This window comes from Triturus cristatus, chromosome 9, assembly GCF_964204655.1.
Source record: "Triturus cristatus chromosome 9, aTriCri1.1, whole genome shotgun sequence".
In the NCBI taxonomy this organism is placed as follows: Eukaryota; Metazoa; Chordata; class Amphibia; order Caudata; family Salamandridae; genus Triturus; species Triturus cristatus.
Genome location: NC_140592.1, coordinates 1,107,483,027 through 1,107,510,962, shown reverse-complemented (window position 1 = coordinate 1,107,510,962; position 27,936 = coordinate 1,107,483,027). Strand labels below are relative to the sequence as shown.

Below are 27,936 nucleotides of genomic sequence, written 5' to 3'. Positions count from 1 at the left end.
CGCTCGTTTGCGAGCGTTAGCAACCACCATGGAGTCTAGAGGTAACTGCCCTCTAATGTACATAGGGTCCCCGGGCGCAGGTTTGTATTTCTTCTCCATCCTGGGGTTCAGCACCCGTGCCCTGGTTGTTTCCTTGAAAATTTCCTTTGCTGGCTTGAGAACACCTTTCAACATGGGCAGAGTCTTGACCGTCCTCTCAGAGGAGGCGAAAGTGTCCACCAAGAAGTCTTCCTCAACTGTGTCAGAGTGGAGTTGTACACCATGATTGGCTGCAGCACGTTCTATGAGGGCATTGAAGGCAGCAGTGTCCTCTGTGGGAGATGTTTTTGCACCGTAAAGCTGCGTGTCCTGGGTATCTGTTGTGGCACCCGGGTCTGCAGGGTCATCCCAAGCTTGATCTGGGTCCTGCTGCTCCTCAGGATCTATATCCCTAGGGTAGGTGGTCTCATCACCCATGTAGTCCTCCATTGCGTCCGTATCGGAGGGCGTTGGAGAAAAGGACTGGGGATCCAGATAGGAGGTATGCAGGCGTTCGTATAGAAACGGTTCTGATTCTGCTGGCAGTTTCTGCTTTAGAGGGATTCTGTAAGAGTCCAAGGCCTGCTCTGGTGTGACCTTCCGTTTTCGGAGCATGAGTCTGCCGGTGTCGGCGTTGATGAATTGGGACGGTGAAGGCTCAGTAGGAGAGTGTCCAGCAGATGGGGACCTTGTCTGGCGGCCACGTGTTCGGATCTCGAACATCTTTGGCGCCGTGGACGGCGGTAAACCAAAAGTAATGTTGGTTGGTGCCGAAGGTGCCTTTGGAGCCTTTTTCAGGTCAGGGCCCGATGTGGACTGGAGGGCTGCCTGTTCTCTGATGCGTTGCAAGGACGCCGCAACTTGTCGCACCGAAAACGCCGAAGGTTCTTTGGTGCGGAGTGGTTCTGCAGAGGACTGCTTCGGAGCCACAGGGTCATCGATTCGAGGAGAGGCAGTAGCGGTCGACGGAGTCAATGACTTGACCTTAGTCGCTGCCTTCGAAGTGGACTCCGATGGAGCGGCCATTTTAACTTTTGCGGTCGGGGCCGATTGCTTCGGTGCCGGCGGCCGAGGCGCTTTTGAGGTACCGATGGCCTTCTTTTTCGGGTCGGTACCGACATCCGCAGCAGCGAGTTCGGCGCCGAAATCCCTTTTAGTGCGTTCGGAGCCGATGGTGTGGGCTGGCGTCGAAGGAGTGGAGGTCGTCGAGGGCTTCGAGCCGACCACTGCCAGTTTCACTTTCGGTTTCTGTGTAACTGGTGCGACGATTGGTTTCGGTTTCGTCGAAGGGAAACCAGTTTTTTTCGGTAATAATGGCTCTTGCTGGATGTTCGAGGCCGGGCCCGAAGGCGGGGCCGAAGAACTGCGGGATTGATCTTGGGTAAGGCCCGGAGGCGATCCCTCGACCGGAGCCGTAGAATGACGCACTTTGATAGCCTCCGTTTCGACGGGTAGGCCCTGCTCTTCACCAGAGCTATCTTCTTCGGCCCCAAAGGCCTCATCGTAGTCTCCTACCTCATCGTCGGCTTCTTCCCTGTGAAAAAGCGCTTCATTGGCGTCTTCCGATCGGGAATCGTGTTCGGAAGCGGGGCTGTAGTTCGTGTCTTCTATGCTTTCAACATCTTCGTCCTCGGTGCTGAAGATGTCTCGCTGCCCGTCGATTCCGGAGAGTCTTCTTGGATCGGAATCGGGCACAGGCCATACATTTCGATTCGTCGTGATCCGGCGAGAGGCATTTGTTGCACACCGGGTGGACGTCGATATGTGGATATTTGGCGTGGCAAACAGGACACCGTTTGAATGGGGTCCTCGATTCCATCGTCGATGTAAGGTCGATGATCGGATTAAACGGATCCGAAAAACTTGAAGAAGGTTGCTAAACTAAGCAAGAAGCTGTCGATACCGAGCGGGAACAGTCCCGACAAAAACTAAAGGCCTTTTGGCCTTAAACTAATTTTTCCTAACTTGAGCTAAGATAAGTACATCCGAACCCAATGGCGGAAAAAAACAATCTGAGGATGGAGAGGATGACCATGCGCACTGTGGTCCAGGGGAGGAGTCACCTATCTCAGGATACTTCGAAGACTCTTCCAGGACAACAACGTGCAAACATCTGGACCCAACACTAGGCGGCGATCTATGCACAGATATGAATTCAGCAGCCCACATGCCTCGAACCTAGAAAGATACAGGATGTCATCAACCCCATTAATGAAGAAATCTGTTGAGCAGTTGAGTGGTGTGTGTAACAGACAGCAACATCTCTGACTGGTAGAAATGAGTTTCTCCTCCGAATAATACATTTTTGTGGCCTGGGTGTCTAAAGTTAATCCAAAGTAGTGAATCTTTTGCACAGGAGTAACTGGTAGCTGTTGACTTACTGATGTCCCAAGATGTCACAGGGTATCTGCCACTTGCTTGATTGAAATGCTTCATTACTAAGTCTTGAGATTTCGCCTTTATTAACCAGTCATTCAAGTATGGGTAGAACAGAAAACTTTTGCTTTCTCGAGTACACCACTGCCATTCACTTTGATAAAGTGTGAGGAGCGGACTTCAAGCACAGAGGAAGGACCTTGAACTGGTCAAAATGCAGAAACTTACAGTGTTTTCTTATTATAGGAATGGAAAAGTAGGTATCCTATAAGTCAATGGTGCACATCCATTCCCCCTAATGTAATAAAAGGTAACGCCCTCAAAGACTTCGTTACATTTTCTTACTCCATGCTTGGTGCAGCTTATCTGCAAGCATTGTCCTTCCTTTCCTTTCTTTTTCAGTTCAAAAGGTTTGTGAAAAATATTTTCTGTTCACTTTTCTTAATGTGGTGACTATTTACGTTAATTGGTGTACTTATTTAAATGAAAAGTCTTTAAGATGCTGTAGAAGCAACTGTTTCTCCACTTAAACGCACCTTTCTACTCAAAAGCTTTGTACATATGTACGTTTTATGTATATGTTTGGCGAAGTAATCTGGGATCCCACTCGTGGGCAGGACAATTCAGTGCTTATGACTGTTAATGTGGATCCCTTGGAAGAGAAAGTAAATTATAATTTTAATTACATGGCACTTGATTAAATTTATGAACTAGGGTAGGTATCAATACATTTATTGTAGTTAGGAAGATTAAGGAAGCAGGTGAGCGTTTTAATAAAGTTTAATTGTAGGGATAAGGAATGGAGTGAAAATGGGGTGAAGTAAAGGGGCTCAGAGTACAGATCATTTCAATATAATGAAGAGGTATGCAAAGTAAAAGTAGATCAAAGTGAAAGGGGAGTACTTTTATGTCTAAGAAGAACCTATACTGTGATCTCTGACAACATGAGGATAATAGCACGCTGAAGGACTTTACCGAAAAACATTTCAGCAGTGTTAACACTTTTTTGGGTTGCGTGTGTGCCAACTGAAAGCTTGTAAGGGCAATACAGCAGGTTGGGATTTCAAAGTCAGATGCCAAGCCTTTAACGAGACCTGACAGACTAGTTATGGGTACAACAGAAGGGACTCCGTGAGTGAAGATATTATGTAAATGCCTACTGTGCCCTAACTAGTTTCCCGCCCAGTCCCTCTTTTAGCAGGGTGCACTCCCTCCAGGCCCAAATACGGTTCAAGCACCAGCTGCTACAAAAGCTTGTATACATCACTGCCGCGCTTCAACACTATAAAAACGATTAAATACAGAAACCGAGTAATAATTGTGTACTCAAAATTGCGCATTTCTGTTCACATTTATATCTAACGCTTAAGACTCGGTAACATGACAATAGCTGCAGAAAAAGCATTGGCTCCAACACAATCAGTATTCAGATGGCACACGTATAGGCTAGGGTTTCATTTTACTGTATCAAGTTTTTTTTTTTTTTATTTTGTTTTATGAGTTTACAATTTAGAGAAATTTAACCTTTAGTGACACACAATCCATATTCTATGTCAGGACTGGAGGCGGTGATTTTGCCTTCTCTCTTCACTTTATTAAACAGCAGCCATTTAGAACAACAAGACTACATTTCCCATGAAACCTAGGGAAATCTGTAGTCAAACAAAAAAATGTCCAATCCGGGAAAGCCCTGGATCCTCCAATCAGGTCACTCCAGCGTCCACATAGTCTGCCCTCACTGCTGCACAGCCGAGACAAGTGGTTTCTTTCACTACTCTGGTTTTACGATTGACTTGGATGTGCTTTATTTGTACCATATACTAGTTGTTGGCTTTCATTCGTGTTTCACACGTTGTTATTGAGGCTTGTTCCTGCGTTTGACCCCGTGTGCTTTATTTGCCTTTATTTGTGATTTACGCGTCTCGCTCTAAGGCGGCTGTCTTGTGCTGGTTAATTTCCCGGGTTTCTGCTCGCGTCTCGCGCGGAGGCGACGCAGCGGTTTCTCGTTTGATCGGTTACGAGACCGCCTCTCCCACCTCCAATCAAACCGTTGTTTCTTGTTAAATGCTCGTCTGGACCTGAAGGACGCTTACCTGGTGATTCCGATCCCTCCCCACCCCTCACCGGCGATTCCTCCAGTTCATTTGACAAGGACAGACATTAGAGTTTGCTTCACTCCTGTTCGGCCTTTCATCAGCCCCTTGGTGTTTCACCAAGGTCCTCAAGCCAGTGGTTGAGAGCTTGGGGCATACAAATGATTGTCTACCTCGACAAACTGCTCCTTATGGATGTGTGTCCTCTTCAACTTCAACAACATCTTCAGATGGCAGTGAATCTCCTCCAGGGCCTGGGGTTTGTTGTTAGCGAATCGAAGTGGATGCTCTCCCCTTCACAATGTCTGACGTTTCTGGGCTTCGTGATCGACTCAAAGTCCTCCACGCTCAGCCTCCCAACCAGGAAGGTCTCAAAGATCCGCCACGAATTAAGGCGGACCCTCACCAGGAGTCAGGTATCCTTCAGGGTTCTCGTTCGAATAGTAGGTTGGGGAGCCAGGTGCGGCGATTTTTCTACAGGAGGGTTTGTGGTCTCCAGACGAACCCATATCAACTGTCTAGAGCTCCTGGCAGGCTCCTTCGCAGTGCACTGCTGGGCGAGAGAGTCCATTCAGTCATCAGTACTTCTAAAGATGGACAACATGTCCGCTTATCACCCATTTGGGAGGAAAGAGGTCCAAAGCCCTCTCCGATCAGGCCGCCAGCTTCTGGCAAAACTGTCTGGACCACCAAGTATCGGTGACCGCGGAGTACCTTCCTGGGTGGGAGAATTTGGAAGGGGATTTTCAATCCCCCAACTTCAAGGATTCAAGTCTCTGGAAGTTGAGCACAAACATTTTTCAGATGTTGAACGACCTTTGGGGGCCTTTATCAATAGATATGTTTGCCTCGAGGCTCCATCACCAAATTCCCCAGTTTTACAGCTGGAGACGGGACCCATTTGCAGTGTCCACATATGCCTATCTCCAGGATTGGAGCCTATAGACAGGGTATGCGTTTCCCCTCTTTGCGATGATTACTCGGGTCAAGGCGCAGGTCCGGAGGCAAGGGGCGGAACTGGTGGTTCTCTCCCCCCTTTGGAGATCTCAAGTGTGGTTTCCAGTTCTTCTGGAACTTTCCTTGGATTCACCAATCATACTCCCGCTATTTTTGAATCTTCTTCTTAGCAGTGACCGAGTTCTTCATCCCCTAGTTCTGCAGAACTCGTTATAGCTTGTGGCGTGGAGGATTACCAGGGACGATGGGAGGTCTCGGGCCTTTCGGCAAAAGCTGAGGAACTCATCTCTAAAGCGTGGGTAGACAATACTGTCAGACGCTACAGATCCGCTTGGAGCAGATGGTCCTGTTGGTGTATGCGATGGGGTATCAATCCCTTAGACGCGGATAGTGTACGTCCTAAATTTTTGGCCCACCTAGCCTCTGGTGTCCTAGCCTTCAGATCTATTAACACCTTTCGTTCTGCTAGATCAGCCAGACATTTGCCACTTAATAATACCCCTATCGGGGAGCATCCTCTTGTCTGCAAACTTCTTCGGAGAATTAGGCTTTCCTTGCCCCCAGAACCTCAGTATTTGGCATTATGGGATGTGAACCAGGTTCTTAACTTGTTTTTATCCTGGCAACCTAACTGGTATTTGTCAAGGAAAGAACTGTCAGCCAAACCTGGCGATGTTACTCTGTCTGATTTCTTGTAGACGCGTGTCCGATGTTAGAGCTCTGGATATCACTTCCAGGATGTTTACTCCAGCTGGTGTCACCTTTACGTTGCATAGAAGGACTAAGTGTCATACGAGAGTGATCTCTTATCCGGAGTTCCCGGACTCTCCCAAGTTGTGTGTGGTCCGCTGCTTGAAAGCTTCTGAAGAGATGACAGAGGAATTGAGACCACCAGGGGAACGCCAATTTCTTACTGCTATCCGCAAAGCATTCAAGGCGGTCTCCTTTCCTACCATAGCCAGGTGGGTTATGCAGGAAGCAGGCATAAGTCTCAAGGACTTCGGATCTCACTCAGCTCGATGGGCAATGGCCTCGAAGACATTTGACTTGGGTGCTCGTTTGGAGGATATCCTTAACGCGGCGGATTGGTCCTCGGACTCTACCTTTAAGAGGTTCTACTTCAAGCCAGTGCTGGACATGGCTTACCTCGTGGTGAGCAAGCTTTGAACTAGCATAATCCTCGCCTCCAGTGCTGACAAAGAATGAAAAATTTCCTAGCTATCGTAACAGAAAGTTTCAATTCTATTAAGGACTCGGAGGCGAGGATTATCCAACCCTAGGGATCGCTAGACGATGTCCCACCCTGCATTAAACTAAGTAAATCATTTTGGATTTTTTCTCTGTTGAAGGGGTGGCTCCTTTATCATTATAAAATGTCAATTTTCAGTTTTAATTGCAGGCTTGTTGTTCTTCGGTCGAATCTTAACTATTCTGAACATTGATTCATGGTTCTATGTTACGTCTGCTTCATTGTAAGATGACTGATTACATCAGATTCCTATTGTGAATTAATGATACCTTTGTCCTCAGGTTCGGAAGCGAATAAACAGGGCGCATGAAGAGTTTTTACCGGCTGACTTTGCGCAAAGAAAGAGGATGAAGGGCCAGTGAGGGCAGACTATGTGGACGCTGGAGTGACCCGATTGGAGGATCCAGGGATATTCCGGATTGGACTTTTTTTTTTTGGTTGACTACAGATTTCCCTAGGGTTCATGGGAAATGTAGTCTTGTTGTTCTAAATGGCTGCTGTTTAATAAAGTGAAGAGAGAAGGCATAATCCTCGCCTCCGAGTCCTTAATAGAATTGAAACTTTCCGTTACGATAGCTAGGAAATGTTTCATTCCACGTTTGAATGTGATAGTGTCAGACACACTTTAAAAAGTAGAATCACAGTATCATAAACCTATTGCTAAACACCAATAATTCATATCATGCTTTTCATAAAATAACAAATACCTTTCAGTAACTTGATTTGGTTCTTTCCGTATGGCGTAGACAAAAAGTTTCCACAAAATATAAAACATGTTGGGGGCACAGCAGAATATCCTGTGGAAGACAATAGTTATTGAATTTCCTGTAAAAACTGCACACGATCATTCCTAATTCTATTTTTAATTAGTTCAAGAATGTTTATGACTTGCGTGCTAGCCACGTGTGATAATGTAAACGAATGCCCTTCCCCACATTGGCAGAACAGTATAGCAAACGTGAACCTAGGATAGTTCAAATTTGACCACAAGTGCAGTCCTCATATTACAGAATGATCGGCTACAGAACAGCAATTCTGGAAGTTAGGTCAAATCAATCAACTGTTCCAAGAGGGTTCTAGCGAGGTTGACCTTTCCTATGTGGACACTTTCAAACTTAGCAATTAAGGGATTTTACAAATCATTTCATTTGGCCACTTATCCTTATGAACAAAACATTTAGTCTTTCAAACCGATTTTCATCGAGTTTTATACCGCTGTCACAGTTTATGTGTTTGTAAGATAAGAATAAGGTGCTAGGCAGGATGAAAGCTCTCAAAGCAATTAAACTATTTTAATAATGTCAAAAATTATAAATGGTTACCCTCCGCTACCTTTCGGCTGAGGTTTATGCTATTTAAATATCAAAAATTGTAATATTTGTTATACTGAATACTTTGTGCAACAGAGCTATACAATGTGATATAAATAACCTTTTAGGGGAATTTGATGTTATTTTCTTTTTGATAAACTAGTTATATTAATTTTCTTAATAAGACACTGAGCATATACAGAAGGTGAATCGATATCCACCCAATTGAAAATATATAGCATAATTTGCATTTGAATATTAGAATCAGTATCACTCATTTTCCAGCCCATGAAATGTTATGTTATGTTAAAATTTCTTAGAAAGCGCACATACACCGTTTGGTTTCTTGGCGCTGAACTTAAGGTATGGCTGGGACCCCATGTATTTCGTTGTCTACAGAGTCTAGTTATAGGCTTGGGTAAATAGCCAAAACTTAAGGAACCTACGGAATCTAGAGAATTCAGTGCAGGTTCTTATATCTAAAAGAAGAGTGTTCCAAAAGCTGGGTGCCAATACTGCAAATCTGCAGCCACCTAGTTGTTTCCGATTGTAGGAACGGATGGTTAGAAGGTTATTGTGGACAGAGCGCAGGCTACGCGGAGGTAAATATTTCTAAACAAGTCTGGATAAGAATTTTGGATTAACACCATGAAGGGTTTTGAAAATAAGGCAGCCAACTTTAAATGCACATCTTTGTGGGATGGGAAGCCAGTGTAGCTCTTTCATAGTGGGAGAAATGTGTTCCCATCTAGGTTGTTGGGATATCAACCTGGCTGCCTGGTTCTGTACCATCTGCAATCTTTTGGTGAGATAGAGCGGGATGCCAAGGTATAGAGAATTAGCATAATCTACGTGTGACATCACCATAGCTAGGACCACCTGGATTAAGGCTTCCTGAGTAAGTAGTCTCCCAATCTTCCTTGCCCACCAGGTGAGTGAGTGACTGTTTGGCTAAGTGAATTGGTGTGTGAGTGGCTGTATTGTAAGGTGTCTGTGTGAATGGATGTATGGGTGAGTGAGCAGATGTGAGTGCTTGTATGGATCCGTGAATGGATATGTAAGTGGTAGTGTGGGTGTGTGAATCAGTGTGTGAGTGCTTGTATGGGTGAGTGAGTGGCTGTATTGAGAAGCTGTACGGGTGAATGAGTGGGTATGTGAGTCGATGTATAAGTGAATAAATGGATGTGTGAGTAGCTGTTTGGGTGATTGTGTGACTGTGAGTGGCAGTATGGTTAAGTGACTGGTTGTATGAGTACATTATGCGTGAGTGAGTGCCTGTATGAGTGAGTGAGTGGGTGTCTGAGTGACTCTATAGATGAGTGAGGGGTTGAGTTAGTACTTGCAAGGGTCTGTGAATGGGTATGTGAGTGGTTGTGTGGGTGGGTGTATGAGAGGTTGTATAGAGATAAGATAATAAGCTTTTACAGCAGCGAAAAGAACATGACAACAGTCGTAGACAGTAAACGGAGCATAAATCAGGTTTAAATAGAACGTCTTGCAGGACACAATCTCAAGAAGAATACAAAAACAATTACAAAAATTGCTTAGCATGCAGGAGAACACCTTTAAATATAACGTACAAACCTTTTATTCTGAAAATTAACACACGTGTGGTGTACGTAGCGGGGTTTAGTTGAAAGGAAATGTAAAGTGCACGAAACAAGGTGTAATATAGTAAGTTGGAAAAAACAACTGTATAGACAAACACAATTTTGCAAATGCAAGCTGCAAATAAATAAATGGTAGCGATTTGGAGTGGGGTGAACATGGGGTCTTAATGAGGTGGTTGAATGGAGGGAATAACAGTGGGGAAGGGAAGGGGGTGTGTATGTTTAGGGAATGTCCGCCCCATCTACCCCAAAAATATATGCATAAGCACAATCACCTACCAACAGACCCTTATATGAGAAAAGGTATGCGTGTAGTGGGATGGGTGACGTGTGCTCCAGATGTATATAGTGACCGCCACCATACACATACATTCAATACTATAGAAATGCCAAATACATAATAATCTAACACCCAAATGATTCGACCTGGAATTTTAGACATATGCCTAAAGGTCTACAAATAAACAGATATATATACACTTACACATAATCAAAGATCATCCAGACGCAAAATTAAATAGACAAACATTGTGATAGACCTGATGGGAACAGAACACATGAATAGCTGGTCTACTGGGTAAGGGCTATTTTTATTTTCTTATAGTGTTGTGCATCAGAATTATATTCTTTCATACAAATTTCCATGTGCAAATTTCTAAAGTTATGCTCAAACCTACACAACTGCTTAGATTACTCTCAGGAGACTCAGAGTCATACGTATAATAGACCCTTGCTTCCGCAAGCGTGCTTGGTTATGAAAAAGGCACAAAATGAATTATCCAAAAAACAAGAATAAGTATTCTACGCCTGCAGCTACTAGTGTTTATTGAGTGGCAAATAACAAGAGAGCTCTGCTAGCAAACAAGAGACTATTTAGGTGGGCAGAATGTGAAAACCTATGCGTTTTCTATCTTAAGGTACAGTGCTGTGCTGCACTCAAATAAACTAAAGATGAAGGTCTACAAGTGAATAGTATTTGTTGGGAGGCATGGGTGATGTGCAGGTGGACACCAGAATGCCATGCACCACAAACATCTATAATATTCCTGGCTTCAGCAGGCTCAGGAGAAATAAATGTGACTGCCTCTTCAAGGCAAGTTATTTCTGTACGAGTCGGAACATAACTAAATGTTCAGTATTTTTGAAACTCTGAACAAAAACAAAAGGAACAACATTTACAGCCTAGACAAGTGGCTAGCAAATCAGAGGCAAGAAGGTCTGCTCACCGCTTAAATACTTATAGTAGGGTCACAGAATCCCAAAAATCGTAGCTCTGGTATCTTTGTATGCAAAGTTGTGGTCAACTACAAAGGAAAAGGAGGTTTAGGGTCTACAGAGAATAACATGGGCTATTAGGTGGAGAGGATTGGCGCATGTAGACGTCAGATTTCTTAAAAACGCTTTGCCTCATATCACTACATTCAGGGGATTCATGGGGATGAAAATGTGGGTCCTCCATCCTCACTTGCATGTACCTAACAGGGAAGCAGAAGCAAATGATTCCCTTTTGGGTAATTTCACACTAAAATACACAATGTTCATATTGGACTAGACTTTTGTTAGCAAATCAAACATACAGGAAATCTATTCCCCGTCAACCTATTTCTTTGGATACACAAAACCAGAAAATTGATGATTTTAAAGGTTTCAGCAGAGCATTTATCCCAAAATTACTCGTAGGTGTTCCTTTTATGGTTTTCAGAGATCTCATACTTATCCAAAACCTACTGTTCTGGGACATCACTCTTGGAGAACTCCAAAACATTGGTATCTCAGTTAACATTCTTGCTGAAATGCTCTTGAGAGAATGGCAAGTGGGGAACTGAAGTTGTGGGAATTGGCATTGTGAGACATTTTGTTGTGGGATGACTGGGGTGTGAACCCAAGTCAAGCAACAGCCACAATCCCTTGCAGGGTGAAATAAAAAAAGTCACTAAATTAACCTGTGCTTAACCCCTGGGAAGCTTGGTACAAAAATCAGTCAGGTTTAACTTAGGGGCAATGTGTAAAGTATTTAAACAGCACACAAACAGTAATAAAGTGAAAATACAACACAATAAAAATCACAAACCAATTTAGAAAAATAGAATACATTTTAATAAATTATTTGACACAGAAACGACAAAAATTCAAACAGTAGAACAGTCGTTATGAGCCTTTAAATTTTTAAAGTCAAAACTAGCGCCTAAAAGATCAAAAGGCCAACCGCGGAAATCTAGTCACGCGAGACTGGGTCAACGAAGAAAAATGTGGCTGCCAATGATGCGGTCCGGATACAAGAAGTGGATTGGACCCGGTCAGCACTTACATTCAGACTTGGAAGACATTCTGAGAAAAAGTGTCTGAGAAGGTAAAGTTCAGTAGGACGAGGCTGCAGGAGGTTTCTGAGGAGGGAGTGTCACCATCAGATGGCCTGAGAGCCAAAGCCGCTGTGAAGATTTCTACTTTCAAACTTAGTCGCCAAAATGAAAGTTGAAAATCCCTAGCTGGACAAGGCAGAGGGTGTAGCCAAAGACAGTTCTACGAGGTCGGATACCCCTTTGGCGAAGGACCGCTGAAAAGGATTTGCGGCTGCAGAGTAGAACTTAGCGGAGAAGCTACAAAGGCAATCCAACCGGCGATGCTCCTCGGGCAGATAGGCGAGCAGGTTGGTCCCGGTCTCCTCCTGCTTCTCAAAGCAGTTTTTGGCCAAAAGTTTTCGAAGTCATCAGTTTTGGCACCTCGAGCAACACAACCAAGGTTCCAGGACTGGTGGGACACCTCATGGGTGTTCAGGACTCAATCAGGCTTGGTCCACGTGCGGGTTCGAGATGGTGGGGGCCTTTTGTATCCCCATGACACTGAACAGGAGGCCAGAAAACTAGCCCTTGGTGTCACTGTGGTAGTCCTGGGTTCAAGTGAAGATAACATACTTAACAGCAGGGCTGGCCTCTGAGGACTCAAGGCAGGTTCCAGAGAGCAAAGCAGTCCTTCGAGGTACAGCAGCAACCTTACAGAGTGCATAGCAGGACACAGTAGCAGGCAGTCCACTAAGAGTCCTTCCGCAGGTCAGGTAGTGAACTGAAGAGTTGATCTGAAGGTCCTGCTTTTATACCCAGTGCCTTTCTGGAAGGTGGGAGACATTTCTAGAAATGTTCTTTGAAGTACATGGAATTACCTGCCTTCCCTGGCTCCAAGCTGGCTGTAGTGGCAATGTGAGGTTGTTTGGCCCTTTGTGTGAAGGCAGAGCTCACCCTATTCAGTTGCAAGTGGGGCAGTGCTCAGCTCTGCCCCCCCAAAATCCTGCCAGCAGATGGACCATTTAGGTACACCTAATCCCTCTATTGTGTGACTGTCTGGGAGGAATTCACAAAGTCTAACTGACAGCTACACCCAGTCATGTGACCCAAGACAGGCTACAGTGGCAAAGGGCCGAGGCAGGAAAATGCCACCTTTCTAAAAGTGGCCTTTTCAAAACTATATTGAACATTTCAACATTACTATTAAAGAGGGTTTAGCATGACAAGTTCATAGATACCAAGCATCACATAGCTACCTGCTTCGAATTAGGAATTACAGTTTATTAAATGTACTAGGTAATCCCCAATGTAAACCCATGGGAGGGGTAGGCCTCACAGTAGTGAAAAACAAATGTAGGAGTTTTTCACTACCAGGACATTTACAGCTGAAAAGTACATGTTCAACCTTTTAATTACACAGCAACCTGTCCTATGGGCTAACTAGGGCCTCTCTTAGAGGTAACTTATATGTAATAAAATGGGAGTTTAGAGCTTGGCAAGGGGATTTAAATGCCAAGTCAACATGGCAGTTTAAAACTGCATTCAGGCTGCAGTGACAGACCTGGCACATGTTTGAATACCACCCTAATAGAGACTTAAAAGTAAATTAAATATGCCAATCAGACGTAAACCAATCTACCATGTTTAGGAAAGTGAGCACAAGAATGTTAGCACTGGTTACCAGTGGTAAAATGCGCAGGGTTCGAAGGACAACAAAAACATATTTCAGCACCAAAAAAGGCGGTAAGTAGGCAAAAGGTTTGGGAGAAGACCACCCTAAGACTGACAGTCTAACAGGCATTTTTGTCAAACTTGCTTTATTATTAATTGTACATATGGACAGCTATGAACAAGCAGAGGACACCATTTGCAAAACACGTGGTGACTAGAATAAAAAGTATTGTTATGTTATTTTATTGGCTGTCACCCTTCATCCGCAAGGATAAGTTACTTACCTGTAATCCTAGTTCTCTTCCAGGGGTATCCTCATCAAAGTCATAAGCACTGAATATTCCCGCCCATGTGCGGGACCTCGGAAATAATAAAATTATATATGTAAAAAACATACATATAAACAGCTCTGTATATGTATAAACATATATCATTTTTTCCAAGCAAATGCAGCCCCCATAATAGGCTAGACAATGTATATATAAATATCCAATAAAATATATAGGTATAATAATACACCTAAATCTCTTTTTTTTTGTTTATAATGAGGTAAACACTCATAAGAAAGAAAAGAGAACACTGTGAGAAACACAGATCCACAAAACATTGTTAGCCTGCAGGCTGCATTGCAATACAATACCATAGAGACTGAAAAGCCTTGTACAGGTAAAAACTGGCACAGTGCCTTTAAGGCAGCCCTGACTCCAATATCCCATCATGCCTCAGGGGTGACAGTTGGGTCAGTTGTTCTTTGCGGGACCGTAGTCCTAAAGACAAAGATATATATCTTCCATGTGAAATAATACACTCCTCTCATTTGCCTGGGGAGGCGGGTGGGTTGCTTATGACTTTGATGAGGATACCCCTGGAAGAGAACTAGGATTCCACCTGCGGGCAAATGAAAAATGTACTATACATGGAGTAAGAAAATCATGAAACCAATTAAGTATTGAACAGATTCCTCAAGGAGGCTTGTCCTACTTGAGTGTCTGCTCTGGTGTCCGAATCCAGACAATAATGTCTGGTAAAGGTATGGACAGATCTCCAAGTGGCTGCTTTGCAGATCTCGGAGAGTGGGACATTATGGAGAAAAGCAGCTGTAGCCGCTTTCCCTCTTGTAGAATGCGCTTTAGGGCGCGCCATCAACGGCTTCTGAGCCAGTTGGTAAGCCAATTTAATACTTGATACAATCCACCTAGCAATGGAACGTTTGGATGCAGCAAAACCTGTGCGGACAGCACCATAGTTCACAAACAATTGGTCAGATTTCCTGACAGCCTTAGTCCTATCTAGGTAGAATTTTAGGACCCGCTTAACATCCAAAGAGTGCAACGCCCTCTCCGCTGGCAAAGTGGGGTTGGGAAAAAAGGTTGGTAAAGAGATAGCTTGATTGACATGAAAGTCTGACACCACCTTTGGTAAAAAAGATGGATGGGTCCTCATCACTACCCTATTAAGATGAAACATCGTGTAGGGTTCTTTAGAACAAAGGGCTTGTAATTCACTCACCCTCCGTGCTGAAGTGATAGCTATTAAAAAGCTGTTTTCCATGTAAGGTGCTGTAAGGTAGCTTTATGTATGGGCTCGAAAGGTGAACTCATGAGCTTTGAAAGAACCAAGTTCAGCTCCCAAGAAGGCGAGGGAGGCCTTACTGGGGGATAAACTTTTTTGAGCCCCTGCAAAAAATCTTTCACCACCTGCAGCTTAAAGAAAGACTGTTGCGATGGGGAGCGCCTATACGCCGTAATGGCAGCTAGGTGAACTTTGATGGATGAAAATTTCAACCCCGCCCTCGCTAAGTATAGAAGATAGGGCCAAATTACATCCTCTTGACATTTTGTAGGATCGTACTGATGTTGACAACACCATATATAAAACCTCTTCCACTTACAGAAGTAAGAGTGTCTTGTCGAAGGCCTCCTGGCTTCCTTCAGTATGGACATACACTCCTGGGGAAGGTTCAAATGGCCATACTGGAGGACTTCAGGAGCCATGCAGTTAAGCTCAGCGAGGGAAGGCTGGGATGGTAAATCTTCCCCCGTATCTTGGTTAACAAGTCCGGCCTGCACGGCAGTCGCTTGTGAGGTCGGATCGACATGTGGAGGAGATCCGTGTACCACCACTGCCTCGGCCAGTCTGGTGCTATGAGGATCATTTTGGTAGACGAATTCTGCAGCTTGGTCATCACCTTGGGGATTAGTGGGAGAGGCGGAAAAGCGTACACAAATGTCATTGACCAATCGATCAAAAGGGCATTCCCTATGGATCCTGGCCGATGGTATCTTGAGGCGAAGCCTCGGCATTTTGTGTTGTACTCGTCCGCGAAGAGATCTATTTGCGGACGCCCCCACTCCCCGAAGATGTCTTCTAGCACCTCGTCGTTGAGCACCCAGTCCTCTGGCTCTTGAAAATGACGACTGAGCGAGTCCGCTTGAACGTTGAGTTCTCCTGGCAGGTGCACCGCCTTTATCGAGATGTTCCTTGCTAGGATCCAGTGCCACAGGGACTGTTCTGCTTGGGTTGTCGGATCAGATAGAACCCGCTCAACAGAGCCTTTCTAACCCAGCCAGAACGTTACCCCCTCCCTAGGGCTTATCCACAATAAGTAACCACATATATATATACCACCTAAGGACAGGGAATTCCTACTATATATATATATATATATATATATATATATATATATATATATATTACCTACTGGCGATAGCCAGTAGGTAATTATAGTTAGGACCACGTTTCCATAGGAAAACCTCAACATTCTATTTTGAATAACTTTGGCGCCGGTCGACGAATCCTCGCAAATTTTTCAAAATAGGTGGGGCGCTACGCTCCGCTCCTACCCTGAAAGTCTCGGGGGGATCCGTCAAGCGGGGGCTGAGATAAAAGGGGGGTCCCAAAACGCGTTTTTCCCATGCATTTTTCCATAGGACCTTTAGAACGAGCTACAGCCCGAACGGCTGAACAGAATTACTCAAAATTTGGCAGAGAGGTAGTCCCTAGGTCAAGGAAGTGCCTTTTGTAGGTTTGGTGTAAATCTGTTCAGTAGATTCTGAGAAAATAGCCTTTAAATCAATATATATATCTGAGCCAGCTTACGGTACGCTTACCGTACGCTTACGGTAAGCGTACGGTGGCGTGCGCGAGCGCGATTCTGATTGGCTCTTAGATCTTAGTAAACATTCGAATCGGCCGAAAACCAGGAAGCGGCGGCCGCCATTTTGTCTCTCGCACTGAGAGTGATTTTTAAAATATCAAGCCCAAAAACATGTAAAGGGGCTGTTTTGACAACTCCCTCCCACATAGTCATGTTGAGGGAGTCCCCAAACATCCCCCAAGTGCAAAAACGGTTTTATTTTTTTTTCGGCAATTTCGCGGGGTACGCTTACCGTACGCTTACCGTAAGCGTACGGTAAAAAAATAAAAATAAAAAAAACACTATCCACACTTACCCCACCCCCTGTGCTTTTGGTGGCCGAAGGCCACCAAATGTACAGGGCTTATTATAAGGGAAAAAAACTTAGCATTTAAAAAACCGTACTAATTCACTGAAAAAACCATAGGTTTCACACACGTTATAGTTAGGAATTAGCGTTTAAAAAACCTTGCAAATTCACTGAAAAAACCATAGGTTTCACACATGTTATAGTTAGCGGAAATTTTACTGATAAAAAACCAGTGAAATTCCCCCGTTATAGTTAGCGCAGGCAACTATAACTCACGCGACTGCAATCTTCTGCTGATGACATATGTGTCTTTATGAAAAAAAAATATTTGTAATATATGTATAGCTAAAAATGTATGGAAGAAGACATGGGCAAATAAGTGTCTAAATACAGTATTAGCATCAGCAGAGGATTGCGGTCGCGTGAGTTATAGTTGCCTGCGCTAACTATAACGGGGGAATTTCACTGGTTTTTTATCAGTAAAATTTCCGCTAACTATAACATGTGTGAAACCTATGGTTTTTTCAGTGAATATATATATATATCAAGACCTCTTATAATACAAGTGGCGGCCTCGCGATCCAAGACGGACCCAGGACTTCCTACCCAGACGGCAGCCTTAGCCTCGCGGTCCCAAACGGACCCAGAACTTCCTACCCAGACGGCAGCCTTAGCCTCGCGGTCCCAAACGGACCCAGAACTTCCTACCCAGACGGCAGCCTTAGCCTCGCGGTCCCAAACGGACCCAGGACTTCCTACCCAGACGGTAGCCTTAGCCTCGCGGTCCCAAACGGACCCAGGACTTCCTACCCAGACGGTAGCCTTAGCCTCGCGGTCCCAAACGGACCCAGGACTTCCTACCCAGACGGCAGCCTCAGCCTCGCGGTCCCAAACGGACCCAGGACTTCCTACCCAGGCGGTAGCCTTAGCCTCGCGGTCCCAAACGGACCCAGGACTTCCTACCCAGACGGTAGCCTTAGCCTCGCGGTCCCAAACGGACCCAGGACTTCCTACCCAGACGGTAGCCTTAGCCTCGCGGTCCCAAACGGACCCAGGACTTCCTACCCAGGCGGTAGCCTTAGCCTCGCGGTCCCAAACGGACCCAGGACTTCCTACCCAGACGGCAGCCTTCACGAGTTCATCCTATGATCACTATAACATACGACAAGGGAATCAGTGTATCAGATCACACAAGAACTGCCAGTTTGAGCACAACCTGTTCTCTGGTTCGAGGGGCTCCTTTCTCCCTTAGTCAGCTACCACTTACCGGATCAGGGTTAACATCTGTTCATGTCGAGTTGCAGCTGACCAGAAGAATAGGCTACCCTCTTATACAAGAACACGCAGCACATGTTGATTTACTACAAACTGACTTTATTATATATATATATATACATATCATATACGCAAGCACATAATGTAACACATAACCTGTAAAGAAAAAGTGAAAGATTAGGTTGTACACTCTAATAAGAAAGGGGTCGACATCACCTTAGTCGTGTGTAGCCTGCACTCAATGGTCATCTAGGTCCCCTTCTCGTCTGTGCCTCGGCTCGCCTGGAGATCACACCTCCGTAGCTCCCTTCTCCGAGTCACTGGGACCTCTTCCTCGTCGGCTACTCTCTCCTCTCTGGCAATTCTGCTAGAAGAGTATCTGTCTCTCGGTTTTTCTCCACCTTCAAGTTTATCATCTGTCTTCCCTGGAATAAATAGTAGCTTTACTGCTAACGGCCAGGTGCCGCCCACGGACTAAAAGCAAGTGCCAGTGTCTGCCTCAGACTTTCACTAATATAGATGTGCATTTTCTCATGGAAAATACCAGCACGTAACCTGCCGCCCACCAAATTCCTGTACCTCCCCGTGCCAAGGACACGTTCCCAGCCGGCCGGCCTGATGTAGTGTCTTCGGCATGAAGAAAAATACAATCCTTCGATAAGGGCCGGCCTGAACCGGTTCTCTCCAAGCGAATAACACCTCCTAACTAAAACACTGCCTATGACCTAGAAGCTTCCCAAGCTGCCAGAGCAGGAGGAAAGATGGAGTCTCTCCCGTTTAAGGCCTACCAGGCCTGAATTCAGCACGGCTCCATGAAATACCCTCACTACAGAACAGATTACCCCTAATGCTAACGAATCTATCCCCTAGGATATGTATGCAAACCCTGATCTATGGGGAAGAACACAGGATCATGTCGAAGTGCCTAATAAATAGGCTCTATACACTACTCTAACCCTTAGACTTGAATGGAAAGAGACTGAAGTCACATTAGGCCCCTTTTAACACAGAAAGGCCGGGGAAATCGAGCAATACATTTCACCCTTGACTTCAGTCTATTATACATTCATTAAATAGAACTAACATCGGTGGAAGAATAATATCTCTCCCGTTTAAGGCCTACCAGGCCTGAATTCAGCACGGCTCCATGAAATACCCTCACTACAGAACAGATTACCCCTAATGCTAACGAATCTATCCCCTAGGATATGTCAAACCCTGATCTATGGGGAAGAACACAGGATCATGTCGAAGTGCCTAATAAATAGGTTCTATACACTACTCTAACCCTTAGACTTGAATGGAAAGAGACTGAAGTCACATTAGGCCCCTTTTAACACAGAAAGGCCGGGGAAATCGAGCAATACAGGGACTGAGCTTCCAGCGAAAGCGTCCTGGATCGAGTACCCCCCTGCTTGTTCAGGTAGTACATTGTGGTGGTATTGTCCGTCTGTACTAGAATGGGACTCGTCCTGATGGCGGGCAGGAACGCCTTGAGGGCTAGGTGGACTGCCCTGAGCTCCAGCATGTTGATGTGGTACAACTGCTCGCTGCTGGACCACCGCCCCAGGGTTTGTAGTGATCCGAAATGCGCACCCCAACCTTGAAGAGATGCGTTGGTGATCAACGTCTGAGTTGAGGGTTCTTGATGGAAGAGAATCCCCCCCCTGTAGATTGAGTGGCTTCAACCACCACTTGACTGACTGTCTGGCCGCTGAGGAAAGGCACACTTTTTCTTCCCACCGGGAATTCCTCTGGTCCCATTTGTCCTCGAGATCTTGTTGGAGAGGACGCATGCTCAATCTGGCATTGGGCACTAGGAAAATGCAGGATGCCATGGCCCCTAGCAGAGACGAGATTTGTCTTGCCGTAGACAGATTGTTGCATATAATCTGCTTGCCTTTGAGGATAATGGATGACTGTCTCTCCTCCGAAGGAAACACTTTTCCTACTGCGGAGTCTATAGTTGCACCCAGGTAGTGAATTCTTTGTGTTGGCGAGAAGGTGGATTTCTTGACATTCACCCTGAGCCCCAATCTGTGACACAAATTCAGGCAAAGAGCCAGCTGTGAGTGAACACTCTGAGGCGATGGACCTTTTATCAGCCAGTCGTCGAGATAGGGATAGACGAAGACTCCTGCGCGCCTCAGCGCAGCCGCTACTACTGCCATGCATTTTGTAAATACTCGAGGAGCTGACTTCAGGCCAAATGGTAGAACCTTGAACTGATAGTGAGAGGTCCCCACCACAAACCTGAGAAACTTTCGATGACACTGTAGGATGGGAATATGAAAATATGCGTCCTGCAGGTCTAGCGAACACATCCAATCGCCTCTCCGGAGAAGAGGATATATTTGGTGGAGCGCCAGCATACGAAATTTTTCTCTTTTGATGTGTTTGTTCAGTATTCGCAAGTCCAAGATGGGTCTGAACTCTGCTTTTTCGCTCCTTTTTTGAATCAGAAAATATCTGGAGTAAACTCCTCTCCCTCTTTGCGTTCTGGGCACTCTTTCTATTGCGGATTTGAGCAGAAGAGTTGCCACCTCTTCTCTTAGCCTTTTGAGATGTTGAGATGATGGCACAGGGTGGATCGAGGGAGGTTGACTCCGGAAACGAAGCGAGTACCCATGTCGCAGTATATTTAGAACCCACTTGTCTTTTGTGATGGATTGCCACTCTGGAAGATGGTGTGCAATACTTCCTCCCACCGGAGAGGTGGACAGCATCGGAGGAAGCGGTCCCTCATTGCTTTCCTGGAGCCTTGTTTCCAGAGTTAGATTGACGGTTGTTTCCACGTCCCCTAGATGGTCTGCGGGACTGGTATTGCTGCTTCTTTTGCCCTTGTTGGTCCTGATTTTTCTGCCACTGAGGGGTTTGAACCCTCTGTTGGTAGTTACGCCTATCGTTCCCCCTACGGCGACGAAACTCCTTTCGTTTTTCTAGCCCCACGGCTTTCATGGTCTCAAGCTCTGCCTTCATGCGCGCCATTTCTTCATCCGCATGAGACCCGAAAAGCGAACTACCAGAGAAAGGCAGATTCAGTATTCTTGTTTGAGCTTCAGGCTTCAGAGCTGTCAACCTCAGCCACGAGGATCTTCTAGCTGTAATCCCATGGGCATACGAATGAGCTGCCAACGTTGCTCCATCCGCTGCTGCACTTATTACTTGGTTCGAGACCAGACTGCCCTCCTGTAGAATCTCTTCAAAGTCCTTTCTATCCTCTGAAGGAACTTTATCTATAAATCTCTGGAGGGAGTCCCACAGTGATCTGTCGTAGCGCCACAGAAGCGCTGAGGCACTGGCTACCTTCAGGCTAGAGGATGCCGAGCCACATACTCTTCTCCCCCAAGAGTCTTGAGATTTACTGTCTTTATCTGGTGGCACTGTGGATGACCCAGCCACTGCATGAGTTTTTCTGGCAGCGGCAGTGATTACTGAATCCGGTGGCGGATCTGACTCAGGAGCCGGACAATACTTTTTAAGAATCCGCGCCGGCGCAGATTTGATAGACGCTGGCGTGAGGAAGATGTCCATTACCGGTTGCAGCAAACCAGGGACTAAAGGTAAAAGTGGTTGAGATGCTGTTCGCTCATGAAGGGTTTCAAAAATGACAGAGGAGGTGGTCTCTTGAACTGGCATTGGAATGTTTAATTTCGACGCTCCTCTACACAACACTTCTTGGAAGGTGCTAATGTCATCCACCGGCGACACTCTAGAAGGTGGTGTATCTGAGAGTGTGGGCGAATAATCCCTTCTGGATGAACGGCTTGACGGAGATGATGTGGGGGACCTACACCGCCTTCTCCCCGATCGGATTGATTCCCTTCTGCGAGAGGAGGACCTGGATCGCCTTCGTGGCGTACGAGAACGACGTTGGTATTCTCTTTCTCGGGAACGTGATCTTACTGCTCTCGACGGTAGAGTTACATCTCTCAACCTCGCCAAGGAAGCATTAACTTCCCGAATCATGGAAGTGTCCTGCGGTATCTCCCTAGTAGGACTTTGAGTCAGAGCATTGTCTTCTTCTTGAGAGCTATGCTCCACTGGAGGAGCTGGAGATAAACCCAAAACCTCCGGCGATCCGGACCTAGATCTCGAACCATCAGATGCTGAAGGTGAAATCGAGATAGGACGCGGTGAATCGTGCTCAGATGTGGTATATACCAGCTTATGTGGAGATTTGCGTCTCGATACTGGCTTGAAAGTCAGACGTATGTGTGACCTTTCCTGATAACCCACCGCAGAGGAACGTCTCGGCGGCAATAGGCCTATCACCGGAGACCTGGATCTTGACACCAAGTGGATAATTGGTGATTTCTCCTGCCTCGACCTCGACGGGGAATGTCGCCTCGACGTCCCTGTCTTCTCCAAAGCCTTGGAGACCTGTGAGGACGGAGGCACCTGCCTCGACGTCGATCCCGACGGAGGCGCATGCCTCGACGTCGACTCTGACGGAGTGCCTTGCCTCGACGTCGGTCTTGACGTCGGCGCCTGCCTCGACGTCGAATGCTCCGACGATGAATGTCTTGACGTCGTAAGTATATCCGCCGACGGTCGGTTCTTCTTCGATGGCGAACCTGGCCACGACGACGATCTTGGTCTCGACGTCACTGGAGACTTCGAAGTCGAACGCCTACGATCTTCATGCGGCGTCGACTTTTCTCTTGTTGATTTCGACGTCGAACGATGTCTTTCTCTTGACGTTGAGCGATGTCTTCTTGACGTCGAACGATGACGACGTTCCTTCGACGCCGATGGATTCTTTGACGTTGAAGTTGCCGACGACTACCGCATCCGCTTCGCCGCCGGATCTGGAGTCGACGTTGATTTTCTTTTTGAAGCATGGCTCCCCCTGGACTCCTCACCTCTCAGCGACGATCCCGCCGCTGGAGTCTTCGACGCCGAGCCCGACGCCGATGGAGAGCACACAGGGACCAGCTGCTTCGACGTCGACCGCTCTGACAGGCCATAGAGCCTGATCCTCTCTCTCTCCTTCAAAGTTCTTTTTGAAAGGTCTTTGCAATGACGACATGACGCCGGAGAGTGAGATTCCGGCAGACAGACGATACACACAGCATGTGTGTCTGAAGAGGCCTTCTTTTTGCCACAGGATGGACAAGGCGTGAATAAAGAAGGCATTTTTCTGACAGAATTTTTTTTTTAATTAGTCAGAATACACAGGGTATACGCTTCCTCCACAGATATTAACAAGAGGAAGCCAAAACAATTACTATAAAAGTAACAATTCTTGACTGATAAGTCAGAAAGAAGAGAGCTGAAATCCAGGGTCCTGACTGAAGGAGCCGGAAAGAACAACTGACCCAACTGTCACCCCTGAGGCATGATGGGATATTGGAGTCAGGGCTGCCTTAAAGGCACGGTGTCAGTTTTTACCTGTACAAGGCTTTTCAGTCTCTATGGTATTGTATTGCAATGCAGCCTGCAGGCTAACAATGTTTTGTGGATCTGTGTTTCTCACAGTGTTCTCTTTTCTTTCTTATGAGTGTTTACCTCATAAAAAAAAAAAAAAAGAGATTTAGGTGTATTATTATACCTATATGTTTTATTGGATATTTATATATACATTGTCTAGCCTATTATGGGGGCTGCATTTGCTTGGAAAAAATGATATATGTTTATACATATACAGAGCTGTTTATATGTATGTTTTTTACATATATTATTTTATTATTTCCGGGGTCCCGCACATGGGCGGGAATATTCAGTGCTTATGACTATTGATGAGGATCCCCTGGAAGAGAAATAAAGATTATAATTTAAAATGTCTTCTAAATTTTAAGACTATAGTAATGTGGACTTTGAAGAGTAATTAAACTACTGTATTTTGAAATGTTCTTGCATTTAATTTGTATGTACCTTAAAGTTAGAAATTGATATAGAATAGAAGGAACATTTTGTACAATTGATTCTTTGCTCTTCACTTCCCATAGGGTACAATAATACAGTTTAAAAATAATTTAGTCACCCATCAGATTCATTATGATTTATACAGTTCTACATTTGATCGAAGTAGTCTTAAAATATTGACCAGACTTCCCGAACAAAATGATAGTCTCTCATAACTTCATTAATTTTTCAAACTTGTAAAAGTGTATTGTTCTAATAATATACACAAAAGATGAAGCTCTATTTTAGACAGCATATAGATACAAAAACCTTATCTATTTAAATAAATTCAGATTGCATAAAGTTGAGCTGTACATTTAACCTCTTTTGATCCCCCTTTTACCTGAAAACATGGTGCGTAATTTCTCTAATACTTCTGCGTTGTCAAACCACATATCTGAGGCAATTACAAACATGGCATCTTCATTCTCCTCTTCCAGCTGTTTCAGTTTTACTGATGCTTTTACAGATGTTGCAGAAGGACCACCGAAAAAATTAATGTTTCCATAATATGCCCTACAACAATAAGACCAAGTTTTAAGTTTGTTACAAGAGATCTTAATCATATGTGATATCTCATTTTGGGCTTTGGTCCAATTTACACTCCACAGTACGTAGATAAAAGGTTTTTAAATATGAATATTCTGACTGTCAAGAACAGGGTGGCTAAAAGAAAAAGTTACTTACCTGTGGTAATGAACTTTCTTATGGATACTCTATTTACCTGCAAATTACTCACCTGTAGAATAAACTCAGGCTTCAGACTGGATCGGGAAACTTCAATCTCACAAGTCGCCGGCAGGGGGTGCTGGCTTCGCATTAGTGGTGGAAGTGTCATTGAGTGACGTCACCGAAGGAATATAGCCCCCACTCTGGTGCACAACACCAGTTTAAATCCATTGTTTCCCAAGCCTTCGAGGTAATAGGATGGACTGGCAGCAACAATGAGTAGTGCAGTATCAAACTGGAATTGAAACCTTATTAATCTTTCCCTGAAACACATCCATCAACCGGGGAGGCGGGTGGGATCGGTGAGAATCTGCAGGTAGATCCGTGTATCCACCAGAAAGATCATTCTCGTAGGTAACTTATTCTTCTGATGATTACTTCAAGCTGCAGATTCCTCACCTGTAGAATAGATTCCGAAGCAGTACCCTTCTTTGGAGGAGGGTTGATGGGTGGTTAAATGAGGATGTCTTGGAGGACATATCTAGCGAAGTGGCCATCCCTATGCATTTTGGAATCCAAGCAGTAATTCTTAGCAAATGTGTGTAGGGATGCCCACATAGCTGCTTTGCAGATTCCTGCAATCAAAATCCATCTGGCAAGGTCAGAGGATCAATCAATCAATCAATAAATCAGTCATTTGTTAAGCGCACTACATACCTGCGAGGGTCTCAAGGTGCTGGGGGGGCGCTACTGATCGAACAGCCAGGTCTTCAGTATCCTCCTGAAGGTCAGCAGGTCTTGGGTCTGTGGTAGGCTCAGTGGGAGGGTGTTCCATGTCTTGGCGGCGAGGTGGGAGAAGGATCTCCCACCGGTGGTTGTTTTTTGGACGCGCGGAACGGTGGCGTGTGAGAGGTCGGCGGAGCGTAGCTGGCGGTTGGGGGTGTAGAAGGAGAGCCGTCTGTTGAGTTAGGCTAGGCCGGTCTTTTGGAGTGCCTTGTGTGCATGGATGAGGAGCTTGAAGGATATCCTCTTGTTGACGGGGAGCCAGTGCAGGTTTCTCAGGTGGGGGGTGATGTGGCCGTGTCGTGGTACATCAAGGATCAGTCGTGCCGAGGCGTTTTGGATGCGTTGTAGTCGATTGATGAGCTTGGTCGGGGCTCCCGCGTAGAGGGCGTTTCCATAGTTGAGTCTGCTGCTGATGAGGGCCTGGGTGACTGTCTTTCTTGTATCTGTCGAGGATGATGATTTGGCTCTGGTGTAATGAGCCCTGATTCCTTCTGGATCTTCTTTCGTGTACACAGCTAACAGGTCTCAATGAAGAGGATAATACATCTGGACAGCCTCTATTTCTGGACAGCTATTCATTTTTTGGAACCACAGTACCCGATGAAGAGCTGGTCATCCAAATCTCTAGTGAGGTCCAAGCAGAAGCTGATCGCCTGTTTACGATCAAATCTGTGAAGCAGCTCCTCTTCCTTCGTGGGATAGGTGGGGGAAGAAGGTTGGCAGCGTGATGGATTGCCCTAAGTGAAAGTGAGTCCACAACCTTAGGGAGGAAGGCAGCAACACCTACTAGTCATGGAAAAAGGATATGAATGTCAGACAGGAGCTCAGGGCCTGCAAGTCACTGACCTGTCAAGCCGAGGTGATCACCACCAAAAACACTGTTTTCATTGTCAAGAAGCACAACGGACAACTGTGGAGGGGCTCAAAGAGAGACCACATTAGTAAAAAAAAAGTTAAGACCCCACTGGGATACAACAAAGAGAATTGGTGGATACAGATTAGTCAACCCCTTCAGAAGTCTCACCACAATAGGCAATTTAAACAGGGATGGCTAATCTGGGAGACACATGAAGGCAGACAACGCAGCCAGGTACCCTTTACAGTACCTATTGCACATGCACTTTGGGCTGGGGATTAGTGTGAATTGCAGAATCTGGGACAAACTAACCTGCAAAGGGTCCACATTCTTATCGAAGCACCAAGAAAAAAATGTGTTCCCTCTCCCAGGGTAAACAGATTTTGTGGAGGGGCGTTGAGCTGACTGAATGAAGTTCTCCACCCCTGGAGTCAGCTGAAAGGAGATTAAATGTCCCAGCTTAATCTCCAGGCATGAAGGCGGAGGCCTCAGATATTGGAATGGAGCACCATCCCCCCGACTGGGAGAGAAGGTCCTGTCTGAATGGCAGCTTGAGCGAGAGACCTATGGTGAAGCGTCAAATATCACATACCACACCCTTCTTAGCCAATCTGGGGTGATCAGAATCTCTTGGGCCTTGTCTTGGTGAATCTTCCTCAGAACTCGACAAATCAATTGTATGTGGGGAAAATGCATAGTGCAGCAGAAAGTTCTCACTCCACTGCAACACGTCACCCCACCCCCAAGACTCCCCTCAATGTATGCTGGATGGCGCAGAACTGCTAGTATTGAGCATTTTCCTGAAGTGAACAAGCTCCCCTCTGGGAGAAATTGTCCGTCCTGAACTACCTCTGGCAGATGATGCCACTCATGATCTGCAAAATAATGCAGCCTCAAACTGTCAGCTCTGACATTTATAGACTTCTCCATGGGATTGGCAATTAAACAGATGCCTCTGTAGTGTGGGCAGAGACCACAGCCTCAATTCCTTGTTCACATACCACATCACCTTCGTATTGTCCTTATTCTTTTAAAACTGTATATACTAACATTTGTTAGTGAGAACATGGTTTCACTACTTTTCAAGTGTTACCATTATGGCACACAGTTACATTATAGGCTGCAGTTATGCTTTCCCAGCATATGTAGTCAGTGCATTTTATCTGCTATGAATCTTCCCAATTGCTCATTCTGAACTACGTTATCAAAAACATTTTCAACGAGTACATCAGCTAACTTTATTCCGTTCATTATTAGTCACATACATTGTCCATTATTCTCCCAATCTGCACTCTCCGACATGGTCTGCTATCCTGACTTGTGGTAAACACTGCACTTCATGGTTTACACAAAAGTACTCAGTTATGAGGGCCCAAGTGCACCTATTGTTTCCTTGTATAGTGCTTCCAATTGGCACTCGTCCCTACCCTATCT

The 27,936-nt window shown here is 45.5% G+C and overlaps 1 protein-coding gene across 1 annotated transcript in view; it reads right to left on the bottom strand.

The window, feature by feature from the left end:
• Positions 1-27,936, bottom strand: part of POLE2 (DNA polymerase epsilon 2, accessory subunit) — a 447,127-nt gene that overhangs the window by 161,778 nt on the left and 257,413 nt on the right. Inside the window, exons 11-12 of the mRNA XM_085627013.1 lie at positions 24,535-24,707; positions 7,401-7,490 (exon numbers count right to left, since the gene is read on the bottom strand). Coding sequence (XP_085483139.1) covers positions 7,401-7,490; positions 24,535-24,707 — 263 coding nt within the window. The remainder of the gene's footprint in view (positions 1-7,400; positions 7,491-24,534; positions 24,708-27,936) is intronic.